Source organism: Budorcas taxicolor, chromosome 2 (assembly GCF_023091745.1).
Source record: "Budorcas taxicolor isolate Tak-1 chromosome 2, Takin1.1, whole genome shotgun sequence".
NCBI lineage: Eukaryota > Metazoa > Chordata > Mammalia > Artiodactyla > Bovidae > Budorcas > Budorcas taxicolor.
Window position 1 is genome coordinate 62,293,104 of NC_068911.1, and position 24,557 is coordinate 62,317,660.

Consider the following 24,557-nt stretch of genomic DNA (forward strand, 5'->3'; position numbering starts at 1 on the left):
GCGATTCATGCGGTCGCAAAGAGTCGGACATGACTGAGCGACTGAACTGAACTGAACTGATAGGAGCATTATTGTTTCAGACAGAAACCAAATAATTAAGCACTGAGTTTGGTTAATTTTTAAAAATTTATATACACACAGTTCTACCTTTTTCAAAATAGATATGTTTTAGGCCAGATGTGAGAAACAATGAATGAAAATGGTCCAGTGTGGTACAGATTAAAAGAAGAAATGTGCCCAAGTAGAAAACCCAAAAAATGTTATTCAGAAGAAATTTGCTGAAGTGATAGAAATGAATTCAAGAACTTAAGCTAATTGTCATTAGACATCAAGGATAGTGTAACTGCTTTCGGTTTCATAATTCTTAGCAACCTCTGATTTCTCACTTTCAGAACAACTTCCATTTCTCTTAGAAAAGCAACTTCCTTTTACTCCCTCCCTTCTTCCCCATTTGCATTCAGCTAGAAATGGCAACCCACTCCAGTATTCTTGCCTGGAAAATCCCGTGGACGGAGGAGCCTGGCAGGTTACAGTCCATGGGGTCACAAAGAGTCGGACACGACTGAGCGACTTCACTTCACTTTCACTTCAGTATGTTGTGTACCCTGTATAACCCATTGTGGTCATGCAGTATATGGATAGTTGAGCTAAAGCAGTGAGAAGTAAAATCCTTTTCTTCAAGACCCCATCAGCCTCACTTGGAGGAGAGAGACGGAAACGGAAGTGTTGTGTGCTGTGGGAGAAGCCATGATGAAGTAACCCTAGGGCAATAGGGAACATAGAGGAGATCCTTAACCTGACCCAGGGAAAGCGTCAAGCAAGGCTTCTCCAGAGGAGCTACCAGTGAGCTAAACCGGAAGACTAGACATTAAGGGATCTGGGGAAGGCTACACAGTATAACACTGTGCCATGTTTGGGGAACCTAAGGTAATTTGTTTTGCCAAGAGTGTAGGGTATAAGCTGAGAGTAACGAGAGGCAAGGAGTAAAAGAGGCAAGCATTAAGAGGTCTTGAGTAGCATGCCATGAAGTTTCTATCTTATGCTCCCTCGTGAGGGACAGGGAGGCCTGACGTGCTGCAGTCCACGGGGTCACAAAGAGTTGGACACCCCTGGATGACTGAAAAACAACAGCAATTAGCATATGATTATTAAATATCTATCTAAAATAGAAAAGTTAATCAAAATTAAGGAACACCTTTAACATCTTAACATTTTTCATGAAAGCCCACAACTCAGTCTATATTTCATTGTCTTATAATTAAGACATTCAGTTTTGTTGTCATTCATCCATGAATATCTTTAACAGTACTGCTATCTGACTTCTAAGACATGAATGTATGCCTAAGTTTAGACTGTCGATCTCCTCCATTGGCAGTAAATATATTCTTCCTGGTACAGATATTTCTGGATAGATTTATTTCCCTTCGCTAAATTAAACTTCCTTCAGGGTAGGAAACATGTCAATTTTGTGTTCACCAGGACACCTAGAACAGTGTCTTCTGGGTAGTAGATGCTCAATAATTATTTGAATGATTAAAAGCAGTAGAATCTTAGAAAATGTGGAGCTTCAAGGTGAACTAACTATATTACATTGTTCATAAGAGATTATTTTGATCCAAGTTAGTTGAGATTAGGACATTCTGAAAGAGAAAAGCTTCATTACTTTAATACACAAGAACACAAATTTCAAGTTCAGTCTCTGTGTCATATCTGAGAAGGAGGGTAGTGATGTAGAAAAAGACTTGCCAATCACCCTTATCACCTCCTCTGAGAGGTCTTCAGGTAGCATTAATTGCTTATTTCTTATTATTCCCATAGTATTTCTCCGTGCTCCTTAGAGATAGATTGTCTTAATCATCTTTGTATGCCACCTAGTGTACAAAACAGTTTATTGAATAAGTGGACAAACGATTGACTATGTGACGAATCAATTTACATTTTGAACTTGAGTTTACTCTTTTCTAAAATGGTCTAACAATTCTTATCTACTTCAGGGAATATTCAGTAATGAAAGTTTTTAATATCAGTGATAAATGTAGAGAATATTTGCAGGGGAGAATTGGAGTGTAAATAAATAAATGAAATTGTTGGGTATTAAGAGAATACTTAGAAACATTTGCTAGGATGACACTTTTGTAAAAGGATATAATGGATTTTGGAGCCAGGCTGCCTGGGCATGAATCTAGTCTCAGACATTTGTCAGCTCTGTGACCTAGGGCAGTTACTTAACTTCTCTGTGCATCTGGCTTTCTAATCTGTAAAACAGAAATAATAATTATATGTATCTCACAAGAGTCTTTGCTCTACCTAGATGAGTTAATACGTGACTAGTGCACAGAGCAGCCAGGCACTCACTGTGTGCTAGTCATTATGTGTCCTTGTATGTGTGTTTAATATGCACTTGCTACTCTAACACGGCCTCAAGTGCTTTTGTTCAGTTTCATACCTGCAGCTCATAGCAGAGTACATGCTCCATAGATTTCAATAAATATTTGTTGAATAAATGGAAAAAATCAGTGCTTCGCACATTACAAATGGTTGTATTCAATGTTAATAATCTCAAGATCATCCTAAAACCATTTAGGTCAATTTAGATAAAAAGAAAACCATAAATTATAAATCGACTAGCTTGCTAATGTTCTACTTTGGAGTCTAGTTTATACATCTCTAAGATGGACTCATTTCAGAATAAGTAAGAAATGGTCAATGCATAAAGTTCTTCGCCCAGCAGCAACCAACTTGAAGAGCAAGGAATAAGCCAGAGCAACAGTAGCAGGCAGCAAATATGGGGAACTGACAATTACCACACCTTGTTGCCCCTGGCCTCCATGACATTTGAAAGCTTGCACAAGGCCTGAATTAGGAATTAGCTTGCCAAACTGGGACCCACCAGAAGCTATCTTGGGTGATATTTAAGAAAAGATGCTGAAGCTTTGTTTTGTTTTGTTTTTTAAACTAAATGCAGAGGAAAATTGAATCTCTGCAGATAAGGTAGAAATCAGTGCTCTGATCAGAAGCTACATTTTGTATATAGGTTCTAACCAAACTCATTCTCCAGCCTTTGGATTCATGAAAGGAAATGTTCAGGGTTCTGCAAGTGTTTCTTCATTTTGTTTTGTTTGTTTTCATGTTGTTTTCTCTTCAGATTAGTCAAGAAGTAAACAGTATTAAACATCTTTGTGAAACAGCATGATATAAGAATTATGCTGATGATTCATGGTTCCTGCTCAACATAATTAATCTCATAGCTATTTTAAAAAGACTACAGTGTGCCAAGTCTTGATATCATCTCTGTTTGATTTGGTGCAGCCTGCTTTGGATCCTGTGCTTAACAAGGGAAAAAGAAAAGATATTTATTAGCATCTTAGAGCACAGCCCAAGCAACTCCTTACTTTTTCCTAAGCCTGGGCCAAAAGAGATGATTTGTCTCCTCCTTGTCTTCTTAAGAACTGAGTGGTACCATGTAAAATAGTCAAAAAGAGCTAGAACCCAGAGGGAGAAAATGTTATCTTTGTGCCTATATCCTTGTTTATTCTAACCTACTCATAAACTTCTATTTGACCATCAAACAAAAGGTTTGAAGAAAAAGGGAGATGTGAAGGAAAGAAAAACCAAATGTGAAATATTCATTCCAAAGGGATTTACATGGAGGTCACACTGTTCTTGCCAGAAATAACCTGTTCTGTACCATGTGTGCAACGGAGAGATTCTTTCCAGACTGGATCCAGTATATCAGGTTCCTTACAGATCTAGTAAATACACAAGCACTCAGTTCTATTCTGGGGGTAGTTTAAGTGAGAACAATGATACTCAGATCGTTTTCTACATGGGAATAAGAGAAATGAGCTTTGCATATAATTCAGACAATTACCAGAGAAGGCAATGGCACCCCACTCCAGTACTCTTGCCTGGAAAATCCCATGGATGGAGGAGCCTGGAAGGCTGCTGTCCGTGGGGTCGCTGAGGGTCAGACATGACTGAGCGACTTCACTTTCACTTTTTACTTTCATGCATTGGAGAAGGAAATGGCAACCCACTCCAGTGTTCTTGCCTGGAGAATCCCAGGGACGGGGGAGCCTGGTGGGCTGCTGTCTATGGGGTCACACAGAGTCGGACATGACTGGAGCGACTTAGCAGCAGCAGCAGCAGCAGACAATTACAGACATATTATCTTGAAAGACTTCTCTTAAAATTAAGAAATTTAACTGTATTTGGGTTTAAAGATTATCCCCATTAGGGTTAATTTAGGATTAAGGATAAGGAATAAACTCTCTTACAGCACATAGGAGGTTTTTGTCAATATATTTGTTGGGCTCATGAAGGGAAAAAAAATCACTCACCTCCTTTCTACTGCTATAGTTCTGTGAAGTGTGATACACAGAGCAATTCATAAGTACTTTCCTGGCACTTTGATCTTTCTTAGAAAATGCTGTGGGAGAAAATCTGGCTATTTTAATTCAAAGTTAAACAACAACAACAAATTATCCTGGTCCTTGATCTACCACCTCCTCCTTCAAGTAAATGTTTAGCTTTTCAATTTATTTCTGTGCCATTAGGAAATGATCCTTTTATGATAACCTTTAGGAATGGGGTGGAGTCATGTCACACATGCATTTGATGTACCAGTGGCTTTAGAGTCTAATTCCCATGAAGATGAGACCAGTGGCCAAGGATCTGAGAGTAACAGCTGTTCAGTGGGGCCACGTGGAGAAAAAGTCACCCAGGGTAAGTAACAGGCAACAGGTGGCGATGCTCTTCTTAGTGGTTTTTCAAAGATATGTCTGATCAGCCAAGATTTAAAGAACCAGCAAATATTTTTCAAGTACTTACTACACTTCCGCCATCAACCCCTTGTTAACTTTCATATTTTCCTTTAATCCTCAGCACAATGACAAATGTGGTATGTGTTAAGATTATGATGGCTTAATTTTAAGATAGAATGGAGTTCAACTTGTAGGCAAGAAAAAGCACTTTTGAAGTCTCTATCCTTTCCCCATTCTCAGTAAGAACTTGAGAATTATCTTAAAGAATGATGCGAATGTCCTCATAGCTAAGTATAGCTGTCTCATTTATCCTTTAGTTTAGCTCAGTGGCTCTTAGTCCTCAGTGTAAGTATGTATTACAGTGCGTGTGCTTCGAGTGGTTAGTCGCTCAGTCATGTCCAACTCTTCGTGACCCCATGGACTGTATGCTGCCAGGCTCCTCAATCCATGGGGATTCTCCAGGCAAGAATACTGGAGTGGGTTGCCATGCCCTCCTCCAGGGGATCTTCCCAACCCAGGGGTTGAACCCAGGTCTCCTGCATTGCAGGTGGATGCTTTACCATCTGAGCCACCAGGGAAGCAAGCATACATTAAACTTTAAGCATGATTTAAGGTAGTTCATGATAATTTTGACTACACCAGATTTTTGCTTTAGGCACTGACTTTAAAACTAACCCTTGATTAACAAGAGAATCCACTTAATTCAAAATATGCAATAAAATTAAAAATACAAAACAGAATTCCAGAAAGAGTGGTTATTACAGTAGTGGCGTTTCAGTGTTATGGAAAGATTGAGAGAGCAATTCAAATCTAACATCAGGAACTGGAGATATTTGGCTCTGTTGCTGATTGCAGGAAAGAAAAAGGATCAGATAAGGGAGAGTTCTTCAGGTTCAGAGTTTCTTTACTGAAGCTATCTTTCTTTTACAGTCCTATAAACATAAGAGAAATTGATCAATCTTGCTCTGTATCTTTTCTCATCTGTAAGAAGGAACAGTAGACACTATTTGCAAAAAGCAAGTTTTTAAATTCTACTTTTCCACCCAAGATGAATGGTCTTCTTGGAAATGCCCCTCTCTCAATGCCTACCATAGAAATCCTTTTCTGCATGGCACCATAGTCCAGGATTTAAGAGCAGAGGCCTCAGGGCCAGACAGATTGAGTACAAATACTAAGTTTGTCCCTGGTACAAGTATGACTTTGTGAAATTCATTTAACTTCTCTGAGACACATTTTCCTCTGTCACCTAAGAAGGAAAATCTCTTGTTCCCTCGCATGGCTGTTAAGAACAATATGCCTGGAACTCAGCAGACATTCAAAAATATTTGTTGACTGACTGAAAAGTAATTGTGAAACACAAAATAGAGAAGAAATACATAGTTTTCATTAAACTATAGTGATTATTTGTATTACTTCCTATCATCTGCTAAATAAACAGGATGAATTTGCTTTATACACTCTCAGTAAATGCAAAGGGCAAATTCAGAAGACATGAGGAAAGACATTGGTCAGAAAACAGAATGTGTATACATGTGCTCAGTCATGTCTGCCTCTTTGTGACCCTCCAGGCTCCTCTATCCACTGAATTTTCCAGGCAAGGATACTGGAGGGGGTTACCATTTCCTACTCCAGAGGACCTTCCCAAACCAGGGATCAAACCTGTGTCTCTTGCGTCTCCTGCTTTGGCAGGCAGATTCTTTACCACTAGTGCTGATATTCTATTCTGGAAAAACATGTAAGAATATCAACATGTAAGTCGTATGAGAGTATTTGAGAGATTTCATTTGCTAATTCAAATTTTGTCCAGTTCCAATTCTGCCATTAAAATTCAATCCCTTTGGTGTGGAGAAAAGGGAACCCTCCTACACTGTTGGTGGGAATGTAAATAGGGGCAGTCACTATGAAAAACAGTATGAAGGTTCCTCAAAAAACTAAAAATAGAATTGCCATATGATCCAGTAATCTCATTCCTGGGCATATATCCAAACAAAACTATAATTCAAAGAGATACATGCACCCAAATGTTCACAGCAGCACTATTTTCAATACCCAAGACATGGAAACAACCTAAATATCCATCAACAGATGAATGGATAAAGATGTGGGGTGTGTGTGTGTGTGTGTGTGTGTGTGTATGTATATATGTATATTTGTATATGTATGTGTGTGTATACACAAGCCACTTCAGTCTTATACGACTCTTTGCGACCCCATGAACTCTAGCCCACCAGGGTCCTCTGTCCATGAGGATTCTCCAGGCAAGAATACTAGAGTGGGTTGCCATGCCCTCCTCCAGGGGATCTTCCTGACCCAAGAATCAAATCCGCATTTCTTATGCCTCCTACATTGGCAGGCGAGTTCTTTACCACTAGTGCCACCTGGGAAGCCCCATGTATATGTATATATATGTATGTGTATATGTATATATATGTATGTGTGTATATATATATACTCACACGCACAATGAAATGCTACTTGTTCATGAAAAGAATGAAATAATGCCATTTACAACAATGTGGATGAACCTAGAGATAGTCATACTGAGTGAAGTAAGTTAGATGAATACCATCTGTTTTCACTTCTATGTGGAATCTAAACTATGACACAAATGAGCATATATATAAAACAGAAACAGACTCACAGACATAGAAAATAGACTTGTGGTTGCCAGGGGGGACAATGGTGGGGAAGGAGGGAAGGATTGGGAGTTTGGGATGCAAACCATTATATAGAGAATGGTTAAACAACAAGGCCTTACTGTATATCACAGGAAACTATATTCAATATCCTGTGATAAACCCTGTGTTTATGTGTATCTGAATAATCTTGTTGTACATCAGAAATTAATACAGTTGTAAATCAACTCTACTTCAATCAAGTTTTTAAAACTCTTTGATGGTGGCCAGACGCAGAGGCCTAGGTGCTGTTACACAGCTCCGTGGTTGTAATCTCTATGTTTGGCTTCAAATGTGTTCCCTCAGCGTTAACCCAGCCTTGCTCCCCTCTTGGGTCTCTCTCAGGTCTCGGTGATAGTTGACTCATGAGACCTTTGCTCTCATTTCTCGCAAGTCCTCCATGGGATCTTCCTTGTTCACCTGGTTGCCACCAGCCGAGCTTTCTGGCTCGGGTGTAACAACGCAGGAAGCCTAGGCCCCTGCTGACCGTGGCCCAGTCAAGCTTGCTGGGATAGGAGTATTCTTCAAAGTGATGTGGAGCAGCCTGTAAAGTGACTTTTTTCAGCAGAGTGAAAGGGCAATGTGCAAAAGCTCCCTTGTTCTTCGCCAGCTCTTCAACTCATGTCTTGCCTCCAGGCCCAAGCTCACAGATGGAGACTTGTGAAGACCACAGTACTCTGATCCCTTTTTGCCTCATGTTGCCATAGTCCTCTTTCACTGTTTGTACATCATATACTCCTCCTTCTCAGTGCCAACTAGGCCTTCATGGCCAAAAGCGTAATTCCTCTCTGTGTTCATCCACTCTGTGCTAACTCTATAAGCTTAATCTCCCATACTTGGTTGCTGATCTGCTATAATAACAAAGGAAAAAAATAAAAGAATTTAAAAATCCCCTCTCAAGACAATATCTTGATTTGCAAGGTGATGTTCTTCTTTTTTCCTCCATAATCCTATTATGCATGTCAGAAGCTAAATATTTGCTTGTCTTAGTCTTTGCACTGCTTCAGAACCAAATCTCAATCTCTGTAGACAGATGCCTTGGGTAGAGTAAGCAGAAAATGTTATACTTGGAAAGGCAAGTGTCAAAAGCCCCCAAATTTCTTGAATACTTCCCCCTGGCATTTCAGATCCAAAGTGCAATTTATTGGGAATTTTTAAAAAGAATATTAAAAAGATATTCAACTTATGAAGTCTGCATAATATTTTGAAAAAATCTCATTTGTTCATTGTATTCAGGACAGAATGTGCAAAATTAAACCTGGTTCTCCAAATTTTATGCAGTTGTAACTGTGTTGTGTAGCTACATTTTCAATGTAAATCATTTTGGTAATTTTAGTGTTGACATTTATCTCTGCTGAACGAAACTATGACCAGTTTCCCCCAATGAAGCCTAAAAGCTATATGCTGTTTTCTAAGACTCGGATTGTTGTTTTTGGTTATGATCAAACCAATAAATTGAGCGGGCTGGTTTAATCTCTAGTATTTTATTGTACACATTGATGTAGACTTTACACTAGACAGGCAGAAAATGAAAGTATGTTTTCTTTGGCAGGCATTTGATGCACTTGGAAGAGTTGAAGCTTACCTTAAGCTCCTTAAATCAGAGGGTTTAAGTCTGCCTGTCTTGGCGGCGAGGCATGAGGAATTACACAGAGAAATTAAAGACTGCACAGCTGATGCTTTGCAGAAAGGACAAGCCTTGATCAGCCAACTAGCTTCCTGCAGGTAAGTGAAGTCTATTTCTTCCTCAGTGTAACAGGCTTTTTTATAGTGTCTGCAGCCTGTTTAAAAAACAATAATAAGAAGTTGTAGGATTATTTTTCTTACTTCTGATGTTCTGCTACATTGTAACATGGCATAGAAGGATCTGTTGAATTTTGGTCAACCGTAATTCTGAACACAGCATTGCTCTTCCAGAAGGGAGGCTATATTCTAACCTGAGGACCTGAAGGTGCTAACACTTCCTTTCTATGAGTTTCTGAAGAGGGAGGAAGGAAAGGAACAAAAGAAGAGACAGAGCTTTCCTTCTGTACACTTTAAACATCCTAGCATCTTCGTGGGATTTCTTCCTGGCTTTTAATTCATAAGTCTTGAGTCTATCCTGTCCCTTTCTGGAAAAAGTAAAGTTCTAGAATTCCCTTTCATTTCTGACCTTGATGGATCAATAAGAAAAACCCTAATTAAAAAATAACATTATTAATAACAAGTAGTAACTACATTTTAAATAGTTGAGAGCCCACCACATGCCCAACACTATCTCAACAGCTTTAGAAGCGCTATCTCATTAATCCTCACAGCAACTCTACAAGGTGTACAATATACTATTAAGGTTCTCTTTTACAAGCAACTGAGACACACAAAGATTAAGTAACTTGCATTCATGTAACTGGTTAATTAGTGGCAGAGCCAGAATTTGAATCCAAATACATGGACCCAAATTAATGGTCTAATGCATCCTAGACCTCTTGCTCTTAACCAGTGGGTTGTTTTTATGAGCACATTCAGTGAGTGTATCATTGTGAGCTTAGAGTTGGGTGGGAATGAGGAGAGAGAAGGACCTAAAGAACAGAAAGAGGATGCAGGAAGAATGTATGATCAAGAACAGAGATTGGAAGACAAAAGGGAGCTGACAGAAAGAGCAGATGATGGAATGGATACTGGCTAGGAAGAATGATGATAGGGCTTACATTTTGACATAGAGAGAGACAAAGATTTGTGCACATGGGATAAGCATGGTTTTTATCTTCCATATCCACAATCCCCTTGAAACTCAAGGGCATTCAGTTTGAGGAACAATGAAATAGGTCAAAGGTGGTAAAATTTTATTTTGTTTCTGTTTTAAACCCTCATTCTGCTCTATTTTAGATGCGTTTACACATGTTGATTCGGTAAGTTTGGGTTTAGGGTATTTTCTTTTCAAAAGATACTCTGAGGACTTTCCTGGTGGTCCAGTCACTAAGACTCTGTACTGGAGGCATGAGTCTGACCCCTGGTCAGGGAAGTTCCACATGCCACATGGTGTAGCCAAAGAAAGAGAAGACGGGGGAGCCTGGTGGGCTGTCGTCTATGGGGTCACACAGAGTCGGACACGATTAAAGCAACTTAGCAGCAGCAGCAGTCTGAGTTCAGACAGATATATTTAACCAGGGCTTGTGATGGTTGTTATAGGACCATGCAAAGCCAAGATCAGAAATAATCCAAGATTTTCCAGCCAGAGCTAAAAAGCTGAGGCTATGAGAAGGATAAATGCTTCTCACCTGATAAAAAAAAAACTAACAGTAGCTGTAGTTACTAAGTTTCCTTACTTTGGCTCCAAACCATGTATCGTGGTGTGTCCAGTTGGCCCCAGGAGCACAAAGGTACTTAGGTCTGGTCCCTATGGATATGAGAACTCCTTTCTCTCATCCTCTGCTCAAGGCCTTCCAGAATGCATGTTTCTTGGACCTGACAGAAGGTATCCTATGGAATGCCTAGACTTGTGTCTGAACTCCAGGTAGCTGTTGGACATTGATTTGAGTTATGTGATGATGGAGCAAGTGGTGAGGTCTCCAGCTATAATTGGGGCATGGTCCCATGTCAGTTTAGCAAGCAGTTCTCAGAGTGCAGACGATTATATTTCTCTGTTCAGGCTGTTCTTTACTTGTGGTGCTTTCCCTGGCCTTGGGCAGTTTCCCTTCACATAGGGGTGGCTCAGGAGGGAGTTAAAGACCCCTCCCTGACAGTCTGAAGACTGTCACTGGTATGCTGTCCCAGAGATTCTAGGTGCCTTGGCTTCCCTGAAGTCTGATCTCTGTCTCCTCAAATCAGTAAGTCCTTTGGACTCTGTTTGGTTCCATTTCCCTAAAGTTTGGTCTAGAAATTATCTCCCAGGCAGCAGGTAAGGCAGATGTAAGGCTCACCCCATTCATTTCCCTTCTCTCAAGGATCACTGCCCTGTGTTACTTGACCCTCAGTGTCTGAGAACCATTGTTTTATTTGCTTTGTCTATTTTTCTAGCTTAAGGCATGAGGGTCACTGCTCCTTGATCAAAAACTGAAGTTTGGTGTTCAGTTTTGATGCTTAAGTCCTGGCGCAGGAAAACTGGTCACAATTTATTACTGCTAGAGAGGGGAATGGCTGCTCCTGTATTCTGGTCTGGAGAATTCCCTGGACTGTATAGTCCACGGGGTCACAGAGTCAGACTCAACTGAGCGACCTTCACTTTTACTTTTTCAGAATTGATCCTGTTTGTTCTAATCAGGGATGCTTTATTTCCTATACTTAAATATAGAGAAGTGCTTCTGTTTTGTATTACATTCTACCCGCAGTGTTCTAGTGACTCTCTTTGGCTATTCATTTGGTAATGGTCAATATGTTTATTTTTATTTACTTAGCTAGTCTCAGTCTTTTTGCCTTCTTTGCTCTTTCTAGTCTAAATTTATATATACATAGTTTTTCAAAGGGGCATCTAAATTTCTATTCTTCAGACTGCAGACTGAATCTTAATAGAAGTAATAGTTAGCCACCATTTTAAGAAACTTGAATTAATAGTTAAGTAACTAGATTAAAAAATAATAAGAAGTAGAGTGTCTGTCAACATCCTAGATATATGAACTTTCATAGTAATTACAAGGTGTTGGTTGCCCTGAAATTTCACAAAATTTTACAAATCAATACTATTTCCATTTTGCAGGAGGAGTTGAAGGTAAAGAGCAATTCATACTTGGCAAAGGACATTCTGGAAATCCATTAGAAGCTGAATTGAAATGCATTAGAATCTCAGTTGCAAACCAGAGCCACACAGTTACTGACCTCAGTCCCATGCATTTCACTTGGGACTTGCTTCCCTTCCTCATGTAATGGTTTATCTGTTCAATGACCTGGGTCATCACCATGGGAGAGAAGCTGAACCTAAGAAGGAAATTTCCAGTTGCAGCCATGGCTGGCTTGAAACCGTAGCTTAGAATAATGGCAAGGGAAATAAACATGAATTCCCACAGAGAAAAGTATGTGTTGCTGAGCATCACAATGGCTTCCCAGACTTCTGATAGCCCGCCACACTACTAGGACACAAAACACTAACGTTCCTGCTGTCCTGCTATCAGGCACTTGAAAACTGGCATGGATAAGAAGCTTAGAACCTAGTATCAAAGGAGTTTTATTTCATGCATTCTGAGAGCCAAAACAATGCCATGACTTTTAAACTTCTTAACTTCTCTAAATGACCCTCAGTTTCTTCATCAGTAAAAATGGAGACACCCATTTTATAGAGAGGTGTTTTGTTTTATTTTTTAATCATATGCAGTAGCACCACTCTTGGTCCACAGGGAGCACCCAATAAACAACTGGTTCATTTACTTATTTACCTTCTATACAAAGAGTTTTAAAAGCAAAATGCTAAGAGTTACATGATTGTTTCAAATGACTACAGTGGAGTCAACTGCATCAAATCATATTCATTTTCACTAACTGGGGAAGGTTATATTAGAAATAGGGCAGATAAACACTTCTCTTGAGGAAATAAAAGGCAAAATCTAGTACTGGGGCACTCAAGAATTTCAGAGACCCTTAGATCTATTTTTTTTTCTTGTTACTTAAGAAAACAGAACTTCAGAAGTTCACATTTATCTGTGGTAAAGCTTCCCAGTAAATCTGAGAATTTTGTCATCATTTTTTGTGTAATTGCTATCTTTTAGGAACAGATCCACACTGTTTTTCTATCCTGGAATCAAATACCTTTGAAGCTGGGGCAGCTTCACAGAATCAATGGTGGTTATTTACGTTTCCTTGCATTTCTATTTCCTCCGTGCATTCAAGTGCTAATTCTAAGTCATTGTTAAATTGTTCATTATCTTTTCAGGGTGTGATATCTGTCATACAATCTAAATTCACTTTAATGTAAAAGGCATTTGAGCGCATTCGTTTGCATGTATTAATAGCTATGATGCAAGTTACCTATGGTGGGATCTGATAATGGTCACACCAGACTTACAGAAAGGTTGAAAGTTCTGGATTCTGGCCTCTTCACCTCCTCTTAGGTCTTACTTGGCATCATCTCTGAGCACTGAGTTTAAAGATGATCCAGAGGTGCCCTGCTCCCAAGCAGAATTCTGCATTTATTAAGCCACAGGAAGCTATAGTGATTGGAAGTGCTGGTCAGAAATGCTGTATGAGGATGAAGTTTTCCATAACTGGACAAAAACTGGGACCCTCCTGTTTTTTTCTCAGTGAGTGCTCAGCTCAGAACTCTAAAACAAAGAAAACATAAACAAAAACATGAGAGAAAATATGGACTGGGAGAAAATACTTGCACATGATGAGACCAACCAAGGGCTTAATTTTCAAAATATACAGATAGCTCATATAATGCAACAATAACAACAACAAAAAATCCAACCGCAATCGAAAAAATGGGCTGAAGATCTAGAGAGATGTTTCTGCAAAGAAGACACAGATGGCCAGAAGGCACATGCAGAGATGCTCAACATCACTAATTGTTAGAGAAATGCAAACCAAACCTACAGTGAGATGCTACCTCACACCAGTCTGAGTGGCCATCATTTTAAAAGTCTACAAATGACAAATGCTGGAGAGGGCGTGGAGAAAAGGGAAACATTCTACAATGATGGTGGGAAGGTAATTTCCCACCAACAGCCACTATGGAAACAGTGTGGAGTTTTCGTAAGAAAACTAAAAATCGAGTTGCCATATGATCCAGAAATCCTACTTCTGGGCATATATCCAGATAAAACTATAATTCAGAAAGATACAGGCCTCAGAAACATGGAAGCACCCAGTAAGACCAGGCTACCTTATAAAGTATTCATTTAGCTTTTCCTGTTTGCTAAAATTAACTTCAGATTTACAGGTAAACTTACTTCTGAATTGACTCAATTTCTATTTCTGCATAAAAGACTGTTTCAGTTTTCATTCTATTTTGTTGTGGTGAATTGAAACTTATAAACCTCATCCTGACTAAACACTTTAGCATAACCTTCAGTATTGCCCTCTTGCTCTAATATTTATTGTTATTTATTTAATGTTAATTCTTCATATGTTTATTCTTTACAGAGAAATAAAAACAGGAATAAGTTAGGATTTTCCTCTTTCCAAGATTTTCATTTATGTTGACAGCCACTGCTTACCCTGATTGATAATGTGAGTGATAGTGAAGTTTGGAGAGACCATGGTTCATTCAGTCACTCATTTTGTCATTGCCCAAATAATATTGTCTTTTGTAAATCAGATGCTCCCAAGTATCCAATGCAGTAGATGAAGTGCCTGCCTTCATGCTATTTATATTCTGGTGGGAAGAAATAGTCAACTGACCAATCAATAGATGAGATGCTCTTGCAGAGCAATGAGTACTATGAGAAAAATAAAAAGTGGAATGGGATAAAGAGTGCCTGTGGGAGGGGACCATCTTAGACATTGTAGTCAGGGAAGGATTCCCTGAAGAGAAAGAGCTATCATGCAAATAGCTGGGAGATGAGAGGCCCTGCAAAATAGCAGCAAAACCGTACCAGAAATAAGTACAGTTTTGCTAGAGGAGAGGGTGACTAGGGAAAAAGGCCTAAGACAAGATCAAAGAGTTAAGTGGGAGTTAGACTATGCCCAAATGCTCACTGGCAATAAAGGCAATGTGTGTGTGCTTTATCCACATTAACAGATTTCATCCTCAAACCACCGTATTATACAGGTGCTTCTATTATCATTGTCCTGTTTTTTCAGGTGGGGAAGCTGCCTCAGAGAGGTTCATGTAACTTGTCCTACCATCTGCCACAGTAGAAGGGGTAGAGAGAGTGCAGGTCTGACCACTGTGTTAGGTTGTTAGCTGTCTCCTCGCTTTCAACTTCAGTCACTAGCAACAAGCCTGGTGAAGGTGGTTTTTTTTTTTTTTTTTTTTTTTGAATTCTAGTGTATTTAGAATGTGCTCCATCTACCTTCTAGTTTCAACTCAAATCTCCCCTTCCATGTGAAGTTTTTCTTTCTTTCAGTTTATCTAAAACATTATTGAACATACGTATATAAGCATCTCACATGACATACCAGCGCTGGGCTTCAAGGACAAAGATGCATAAATCTGTTCCTGAGTCTCCAGAACCTTATTAATGGCCAGTCAGGGAATAAGACGTGAAGGGAGTGTTCTTAGGCCTGAGGAAGCCTTGGGGACCTCTTCAGAGAAGAGAGACACTGTCCCAAGCTCCTGTGGTCAGGATGGGTCAAGTGAAGGAATGAGACTCGAAAGGGCCATTGGTGGATTTGATCATCTAAGATGAGTGAAGGGTCTGCATCTTCCAACCAAGATGAACAGAATCAGTACCCACCACACAATGCTTTTTTAATTCCTGTACATTTGTTGGCTTTATCCAATAGTTTCACTTTTCACTCTGTGGTCTTCTGACTCATTCCTTAATTTTGACTTGTGATAGCATCATCTCTTCATCCAGACCATGACATCAGCTTGAGGTCAGCCCTTAAGGTCAACCATAAAGAAACCTCTTTTATGTTCCTTATCTCAATATTTACCTATTAGGTGACTTGATTTGAAATGTTAAGGGGCTAATGTGGCATAAAGCAAAGCTAATGTCAGGGAAAAAATATTGTAAAAGATCTTAAGTGGAAAACACACAAAAATAAATCACCCACCAACAAACTAAAAACAACAACAACAGAGAAACAAAACCAGAATCCCTTTGTGCCACAGAGTCATCCAAGATCACACGTTGTAGGAATTCTGCTAAGCATTTAAGAACTTAAAAGAACTTTTTTTCTCAAGTCTGATGATATATTTAGATGGTAAATGTCAAATCCTGAAAGTTGGGAAATTGCAAAGTTGAATTCTTGTGACAGTGTTAACTCAGCCACTTTTCCAAATATTTTCAAATCTATATTAAGTTGTTCTCTTTAGAGGTTGAGTAAATGTCATAACTGCAATCTGGACCTGTTACCGTTGTTAAGACTTGTATAATTTTGAAACTCTTAGTACGGAAGGCACTAAAAGGTTACCCTTTCCATTAAATCTATGACTGATTAGATTAGGTTCTTAGAAAATTTCTAGGAGTCACTCATTACAGCATGGATTTATTAACTGATAATGCTGTGATGTGAAATAGTGATGATCCCAGAGCAGAAAGGTTTGGAACTGCAGCATCTACAGAGGAAGGCTGACTGGAGGGGCACACACCTGTGCTTTGGACCACTGAAGGAGAGTTCTCTCCGAGAGGGCTTAGAGAGAAAAGAACATGGGAGAGATGGGAGTGGACATATTTATGAATAAAATGCTTATCATGGTGCTGTTTATAATGGTGCAAACCTGAAAACCACCTACATATGTCCGGAAAATAGGGAAATGTTTGAATAGTTTAAGGGCAAGCATAGTGTGGAATATTCTAATCCAATATCAAAAGAATGTTTTTGAGAAATATTTGAAGACAGAGCATCCTCACAAGATAATGTTGAGAGGGTAAAGTAGGCTCCAAACCACACTGCAGTAACTTTGGAGGGGAGAGGGGTGGAAAGGACTGCAAAGGGAAAAACTTTTTGGAAGGAAATACATTAAAATGTATGTTTCTATCTTCCAAATTATCTCAAATGAGAGTATTTGTCTGTTTAGCTATTACTGTGCCCCTTTTACCTGAGGATATATGTCATCAATTATGGAAAATGTCCCACAATTATCTCTTTAATTATAAATTTCCTTTTTTCTCTCTTTTCCTTCTTCCAGTAACTCCCAGTAGAAGAATCTTGGAGCCTCTCAGTCCGTCTCTTAACTTTCATATTTTTCATTCCTTGATCACTTTGCATTGCATTCCCTCAAAAATGAATCAGATTCATTTTTCTCTTATTAATTTTCCCTTTGTTTTCAACAGTGGGTTCTTCTGATTGTTTGCACAACTGTATTATTTTCACTCTTAGGATTTCTAACTCCTTTTTTCTATCCAATCTTGTTTTATTTCTGACTGTTCTTGTTTCAGAGTTTTTTGTTTCTTTATTATGGGTATTGATTTTTCCTCTATCTCTCTATCTTTCTTTATCTCTCTTTTCCTTTATCTCTCATCTGATTGCTCTACTTATTTTCATTTCAGACGGAGTATATTTAGCTTTTGATTGTTGGGTGTTTTTCCTTGGGATTCATTTTCCTCATGTGCTTTGAAATTGTAGATTGTCCTCTAAATGGAAAGTGTTTGTTGTTCAGCTTCATTGTCCTTGCTTTGTTCTCTCCTCTTTTCTCTTTCCTCCTGAGCAGCTTTGCAGTGACTTCTACCTGGACCTACAGGGTCTCCAGTCCAGCAGCTATCTTCTGCTGTTTGATCAGGGTCACCCAAGCTCACATGGAGATACTGTGGCTCTCAGAGGTGCAGCCAGTAAACCAGGTTGGGGAGGAGTGAGGCTTCCTGACTGCCCGGCAGTGTCTGATTCCTACAGCAGCTAGCTGTAGAGTTTTTCAATCTCCTTTTGTAAGGAGGGAAAACCCCATCACTGTTACTGATTTCTTCCCTTCATAGAGTTGCATGCTTTGGTTTCTCTGTCCTCATAGGAATGAAATTTGTGAGCATCTCTGCATGGATCTGAACCCAGGAACCCTGTAGCTTCAGCCCCACTTACTACTTATGTTTCTTTATTGTCTTGTGTGCATGAGAGATGTGTGTGGGTGTGATATCTGTGTGGTAGGCAGTGATTCAAAATGTATACAACATAAATCAGAAAAAAAAAATTATTGTGAAAACATGCATTTCACTTCCTCAGTTGGAATGGCACTTTTTCAAAGTAAGGATGAAAACTAGGGAGGTGGTTGTTTCCTGCAAAATAAAGATGTTAAACATGAAGAGTTCCTGTCAAGAGAAGTAGCAAGCTAAAGATAAGGAAGATAATTTCTTTCCCATTTTCAAAGTATAATTTGTCCATAGACAATAAGAAAAATATGATCAGCTGATTCCTTCTGATGAGATAGAGTAAGCTGTCAAGTGCTTACCATCTGGTTCAGCTCCTAATCCAGATGGACTGCCAGTAGTAATTTATGAAAGTTCTGAAAGCAACTTGCTGCTCTTGGGAAAGAATTATTAAAACATATTAGCACTGGGATTTACTCCCTTTCTGCAGCCTCAGTTTGTAACAAATGCAAAGGTGTAGGGCAACTGCTTCCATATAGGAAATATAACAGTTTATTTTTGAGCCCGAAGTCAATATGTCTCTGCTCTCTAGGGAAAAATATAATTTTTCTTTCCCCTTCCCTCCCCTCTCCTGGCTTAATGAAGAGGGGAGAAAATACTTCCATGGTGAAGTTTCTAACAAATGTCTAAAGAGCCTTCACAGTCTATCATTCCTGAGCCTCTGTGATGCTTGAAGAAGTCAAAATCGATATCAAGAATAATCCAATATACCCCATGTTCATACTACAGGCAGGAACCATTTAATCCATTCATAGAGTGCCTGAAGATCAAGCAATATTTCCATTGTAAATTACAGAGCTACAGATTTTCAGGCTTAGAAAGCAGGTCCACTGGTCACTTCTCTCCTACCCCATCAGGCAGCGTGTGAGCAGTGTGTCCTGAGTCAAAACAAAATACCCAGGGAACTTGGTTCTACCAAATTTCTTTGGTCTGTCCACAGTTCTTGCCCCATCACTTATGTAACACTACTGTGAAGTAATACTGGGTGACTAATGGAATTCTATTAATTTACTTTCAGTTCATGTAAGAATTGCTGGCAGAGTTTGAGGTCATATTTTTCCTTTGATCAAACAATCTGCACTTCAGACTCTGAGGAAATTGGCAATAGGGAGGCTATACATGTTTTAAAATGTTTTGGAATGTTCAAAAGAAATGTCTGGAATCTTCAAAAGAAAATATCTGGCATCAATTTTTCAAATTTCCAGCTGAAAATGGTGGGATAGGGCGGTTATAATCTGCAGATTAGGTTTTCATCAAGGAGGAAAGGAGAGGAAACAGACCTGGGGTCAGGAGTGTGACAGATAAAGGTTCCATTCAGAGGGAAGGGGTTAATGCCTCCTCACCTGACAGAGATGATCTAGCCAAGGACACAGACGAAAACAGGAGCTGGCTGTTGGGAGCAAAATGATTGAGAACTTATACTAAAAAAGAGGTCTAAGCCACAAATAAGAAGGGTATGCACACGGGACAGGCAATTCAGTCTGTCCTTGTAAGACTTGAAACAGAGGAGATAAGTATCAATGAACCTAACTATGAATCCTAAACCATCAAAGAAGAAATTGGGCAGTTTTCGGATAGCCTAAAAGTTCTATAACTAGGCAAAGGGCAATGTCATCCTGGTTTAAAAACTGTTGGAAACTGTTACTAGTGACGTTTTGAATACAATAACTATCTGTGCATAGATTTTTGCTCCTTAAATTTGTGTCTTCTCTTCCCTTAAATATTGATCAAAGTGTATTTTATTTAATTTGAAAATATGCATTGATTTAATTCTTAACAAGGCTTTGTATTCAAGGTTGCTTAGGATAAATGAATGAAAAGAATATTGCCTTTTCCCTTAATTTACAATGCAGTAGATACACAAGATAAGGTATAAATCACCACAAAATGAGACTGATTTCCTAGGTCTTTGAAAACTAAAAATGAATGATCCATTCAAAGACAGAGAGAGAGAGACATTCTATTTGGCTCGTGATGATTCATCTAAATTAAAATTGTGAGTTGCTAAAAAGCAGTATTTTTACAGAATAAATGCTTGATTGGCTTTTGTTTCCTGTTTCCATTCTCTGTGCCAGAGGGACCTTCAAGATGTGAATCTGAACAAGATATCAGGCCCCTCTAGTGGTCACTTTGCAAACTACCAACAGACATTGAATTATCTGGCCAAGACAATTTCAGAAGAGCATGCCTGCCAGGCTTATCCTGTTTCCATCAACAGTCAGTTCAAGGGAAAGTGAAATTTTAAAAGAATATCCCGCCCCCTTCCCGCCATCATATGTCAGCGACCCAGAAAACTTATTACCATGAGGTGGTAAAGAATGTGGACTCAGATTAGATGAATAGGTTCAAATCCCAGCCCTGCCATTTAATAAATGTGACCTGGGTAAGTTGCTGAGCATTTCTCTACCTCACTTGGCTCATCTGCAAAATAGAGATAACAGTTATAGCCAGATTACAGAGTAGTTATGAGAATTAGAAGAGATTACTTAAAACATTAAAAATGGTGCCTTGTCACCATAAATGGATTATTTTTAGAAAATGCTTTCCCATTTACTTTGACAAGCTTTACCTTTTGTATTCTCTGTACCTTCTTTCCACAGCACTTACTCACCTTTTCTATCTTTCTCATTCCAAATTTGCCTATTTTACAGAAAACTATAACATTTAGGACAACTGGGATTGTAAGGACCTGTTTAGCATACAAAGTCTAAAATATAGTCAAAATATGACTGCTATTACCAATACACTACTTTTATAGAATTCGTGGATATGAAGAATTATTTCCTAAACTCTCCTGATTTCTTGATTATACTCTTTACCGTCTCTGAGTTATTAAAATGTGCAACAAGTTTTAATGTTTTGAAACACTATGTGTCAGGAATCAGATTTCTCCAAAATCAAGCTTCTCTTGGCCTCTGGTGGTCCTACAGGACACACTTGAATCCCATGTACATTCGACAAGATTCTCAAGCTACCTGATGAGCCCTCAACTCTGGCAGCCTCATTGTCATTCCTGTGAAGTCTCTTTCCCTCTCAGGCATTTGGGATCCTGCCCTCATTTCATTACTAATTAAATTCATTTTTACAAAGCCGTAAATTAATTATTTGAGGTAAAACTACTGAATTCTGTATCTTGTTCCAAGATCTTTTTAAGCTCTGGATAATTAAATGTAAGAGTTATCAGCTCATCTTCATGAGTATTGGAAGGAAATGACTGGTGGGAAATTAAAGACTTCAGCTTCTCACATATTAGGAGAGGCTCTGTCTCAGCGATAGGTTGAACACCGTAAAAGTGCTCATTGCATCAGCTCTGTCCTTCCACTGTCTGGCATTGCTGGTAAGCCTGTGTTGGAAATGGTTTGGAAACGTGCTAGTGTGTCTTTAGACCATAGCAAAGGGGGTCCAACTCAAAGTTCATTTGCTGTTTTAAAGGCGTTTTCATTTTGTGAACTGCCATGTCACTTTTTCTCACAAGGCCAGCCCTTGTGAGAAAATTATACCTGCGTATAATTAACAGGTACAAAATTATAATATGAGGCTTGGTTTCTTTTTATGAACGTGTACATCAGATTCCTCATTATTTGTGATAGTTTGGTTTTCACCTAATGATTGCAGCCTTGAGTATTCGTAATCATTCAGAACCAAGACCTAACGTCACATGAATATTTTACCCTATTGGATCAGGCAGTGTTTCGTTAATTGGCTGATATACATTTCTATTCAAAGATCATCTTTAGATAAATGAAGCTTTCAAATAAACCCCCAGGAAAACTCTTGGCAGACATACTGTGCTTTCTGCCATAGGGCTCTCAAAACATCTTAGAGAAATATTAAAAAGTGAATCTTTAGGAAAGAAGATTAGACCTGGTTGCAAAAACGCATAACTCATATTTTCCCTCAGGACGGACTTAAACAAAAGAACATCATTTGGTTTTGCTCTGTGCCGTACCAGGACTGCAGCTTCTTAACTTCTATTATCCTGAAGCCTGAAGCTTAATAACTTTTATCAAGTCACACTTATGGAAGATTCATCTTGCAATGTTCCCTGTTCCTGGGGCTTCTCTATAAGGGTGGAGTGAACTAACAGCTGGCTTGTTCCATTCAGCTCTCGGCTGACCGGTGTCCGTGAGATTATGGGCTGCCTCAGAAGACGGGTAGAACATTTGACTGAACAGTGTTCGGCGCACAGGGAATTTGCTCTTAAGAGACAGCAATTCACAGCCTCGGTGGAGGGCCACCTAAGAGAGGTAATTTCATAAAGTGTGTCCTCTTTCAGGTATAATGCTATTTAGATGCGGCCCCTTACCTGGTGGTGACAGATGATGGTATGGCAATGACGGCTTGTGGGCCCATATGATGGGGACAGGCGTATCTCAGGATTCCCTTCATCCCACGTTAGGCTTTACATTCAAACAGAATGAAGCTGTAATTCGCTGCTACTCACCAACCATCCCTGCCCCAGGTTGCCAAAACTAGAAGCGTCATCCTTCCTGCCGCCCAGCCTCGAGGATGTTTACACAAAGGCAGCTCTCACTGTGCACAGAACTGTGTTAACTGTGTTCACTGAACCAGGTGCACAATTGGGATTGTGTTCTGCTTGAGGTACATGGTTCTGTGCACGGCTCCCATATGCATGCTTTGATTGACATGGCACCATACGATAGAAGAATAGTGGATAATGCTTCCCTGGTGGCTCAGTGCTAAAGAATCCACCTGCCCGCAGAGGAGACACAGGTTCAATCCCTGGTCTGGGAAGATCCTTCCTTTCGCAGAGAAACTAAGCCCCGTGCACCGCAACTATTGAGCCACATCTGCTGAGCCCACGTGCCCTAAAGCCCCTCTCCACAGCCGGAGAAGCCACTGTAATGAGAAGCCTGCACACTGCAGCCCCCTCTCATGGCAACTAGGGAAAAGCCAGCAGAGCAGTGAAGACCCAGTGCAGCCAAAAATAAATTTAAAAATTTTTAAAAAGACCAGCAGGCTGATACCAAAAAAAAAAAAAAAAAAAAAAAAAACCCAAATCATGAGTTTTACAGGTTCCAGGAATAAATTGCCATTATCATAATTTATTGAACTAAGACAGTGCAAAGTACCAAGGCCACTCTGAATAAAACCAGACATGTAAAATTCTTTCTCCAAAGTGAATACAACGGTTTGAAGAATTTTATTTCCTATTTTCAAAAAGGAATGAAACCAGGCAGCTACTATTTGACTAAACAAAAATTACTGGTCTATGGATGGAATTATAGCAAAACCTAGTAGTATCTCAATGACATTAATGCTAATGAACCATGTTGCAAAGGCTGGGTCTCAAATTTTCAATGATTTTTTTTTTTTTTTAATTTGCCTCAATGGACTTACATGTCTGACTTACACAAGTGGAATTAATAGACTTCACAGGAGAGGTCATTAAATAATCAGGTCTCTATCTATATTGCCTCCTCGCCTATTATTGATCCAGAGATGGGAATGTGAGCCTTGTTCTGACGCTTGGGTCCAGGGAGATTACAAATATGGTGGCAGCTGTAGTGTTGCATTCCCTGGAGCCTGAGATTCAAGCTAATGTGGTGGAGGTGGAGAAAACAGTAGAAACTCAAACAGCCATTGCTAATTGTCTTGCTACTGTGAAGTCAGAGCCAATTTGACTCTGGGAAGTATGGCCTCTAGTCAGAGCAAGGCAGTAGCTTGAATTGAATAGAACCCTTTACAGGTCACTATATTCATTTATCCTTGTATATTGAAGTCACCCACTTTCATCAATTAAGTCTCCTGAGCACGCTCCTGTGTTTTGTTATCACATATGTAGCAAGTGGTGCTGCCCTAAGTCCCTCAGCCCTAAATAAAATAATCCATAGAGTGATCTAATACTTGTGCTGAACCTCTGTTTCAAAATGTACCTCTAAATTGGGCTCCATTCAGCATATAGTGCACGGTTGTGATTTAATGAACCAGAAAAGTTCATCTTTATTGATGTGCTGACAAGTACATTATCCTTTCTAGGTAATATAGATAATAAATTTTTAGAGAATGTGTATTGTTGCTGATATCTCATTGCTATTAATAAGAGAAATATCTGTAAACATCTATCCTTTCTTGGTGGGTCAGTAATACTACCTCATATGAAGAGCAGCATTATTAAATATAAAATTCTGAAATATTTTAGACCATTTTTAGATTAAATTGATATATATTAAAGGGAAAGTAGAGAGCAATATCTATCTTTCCTACACATATACATGCATATATGTCAATATTTATTGCTAAGGCTGCAATATATTCTTTATTTCTGAAGGTTGAAATGTCCATTCAGAAAATCAGCACAATACTTTCCAATGCAATGGATGTCGGTTCCAGCCTTTCTGAATCAGAGAAGATTTTGAGTAAATATCTGGAACTAGATAAACAAGCTGAGGTAAATAAGATGAGTTATTATTATAGTTATGATTTTGTAAATATAATTTCTTTTC

General features: G+C 39.1%; 1 protein-coding gene across 1 annotated transcript in view; it reads left to right on the top strand.

Annotated features, from left to right (window-relative positions):
- CCDC141 (coiled-coil domain containing 141) overlaps positions 1 to 24,557 on the top strand; it is a 225,827-nt gene that overhangs the window by 140,782 nt on the left and 60,488 nt on the right. The window contains exons 8-10 of the mRNA XM_052635681.1: positions 8,991 to 9,163; positions 22,196 to 22,337; positions 24,383 to 24,502. Coding sequence (XP_052491641.1) covers positions 8,991 to 9,163; positions 22,196 to 22,337; positions 24,383 to 24,502 — 435 coding nt within the window. The remainder of the gene's footprint in view (positions 1 to 8,990; positions 9,164 to 22,195; positions 22,338 to 24,382; positions 24,503 to 24,557) is intronic.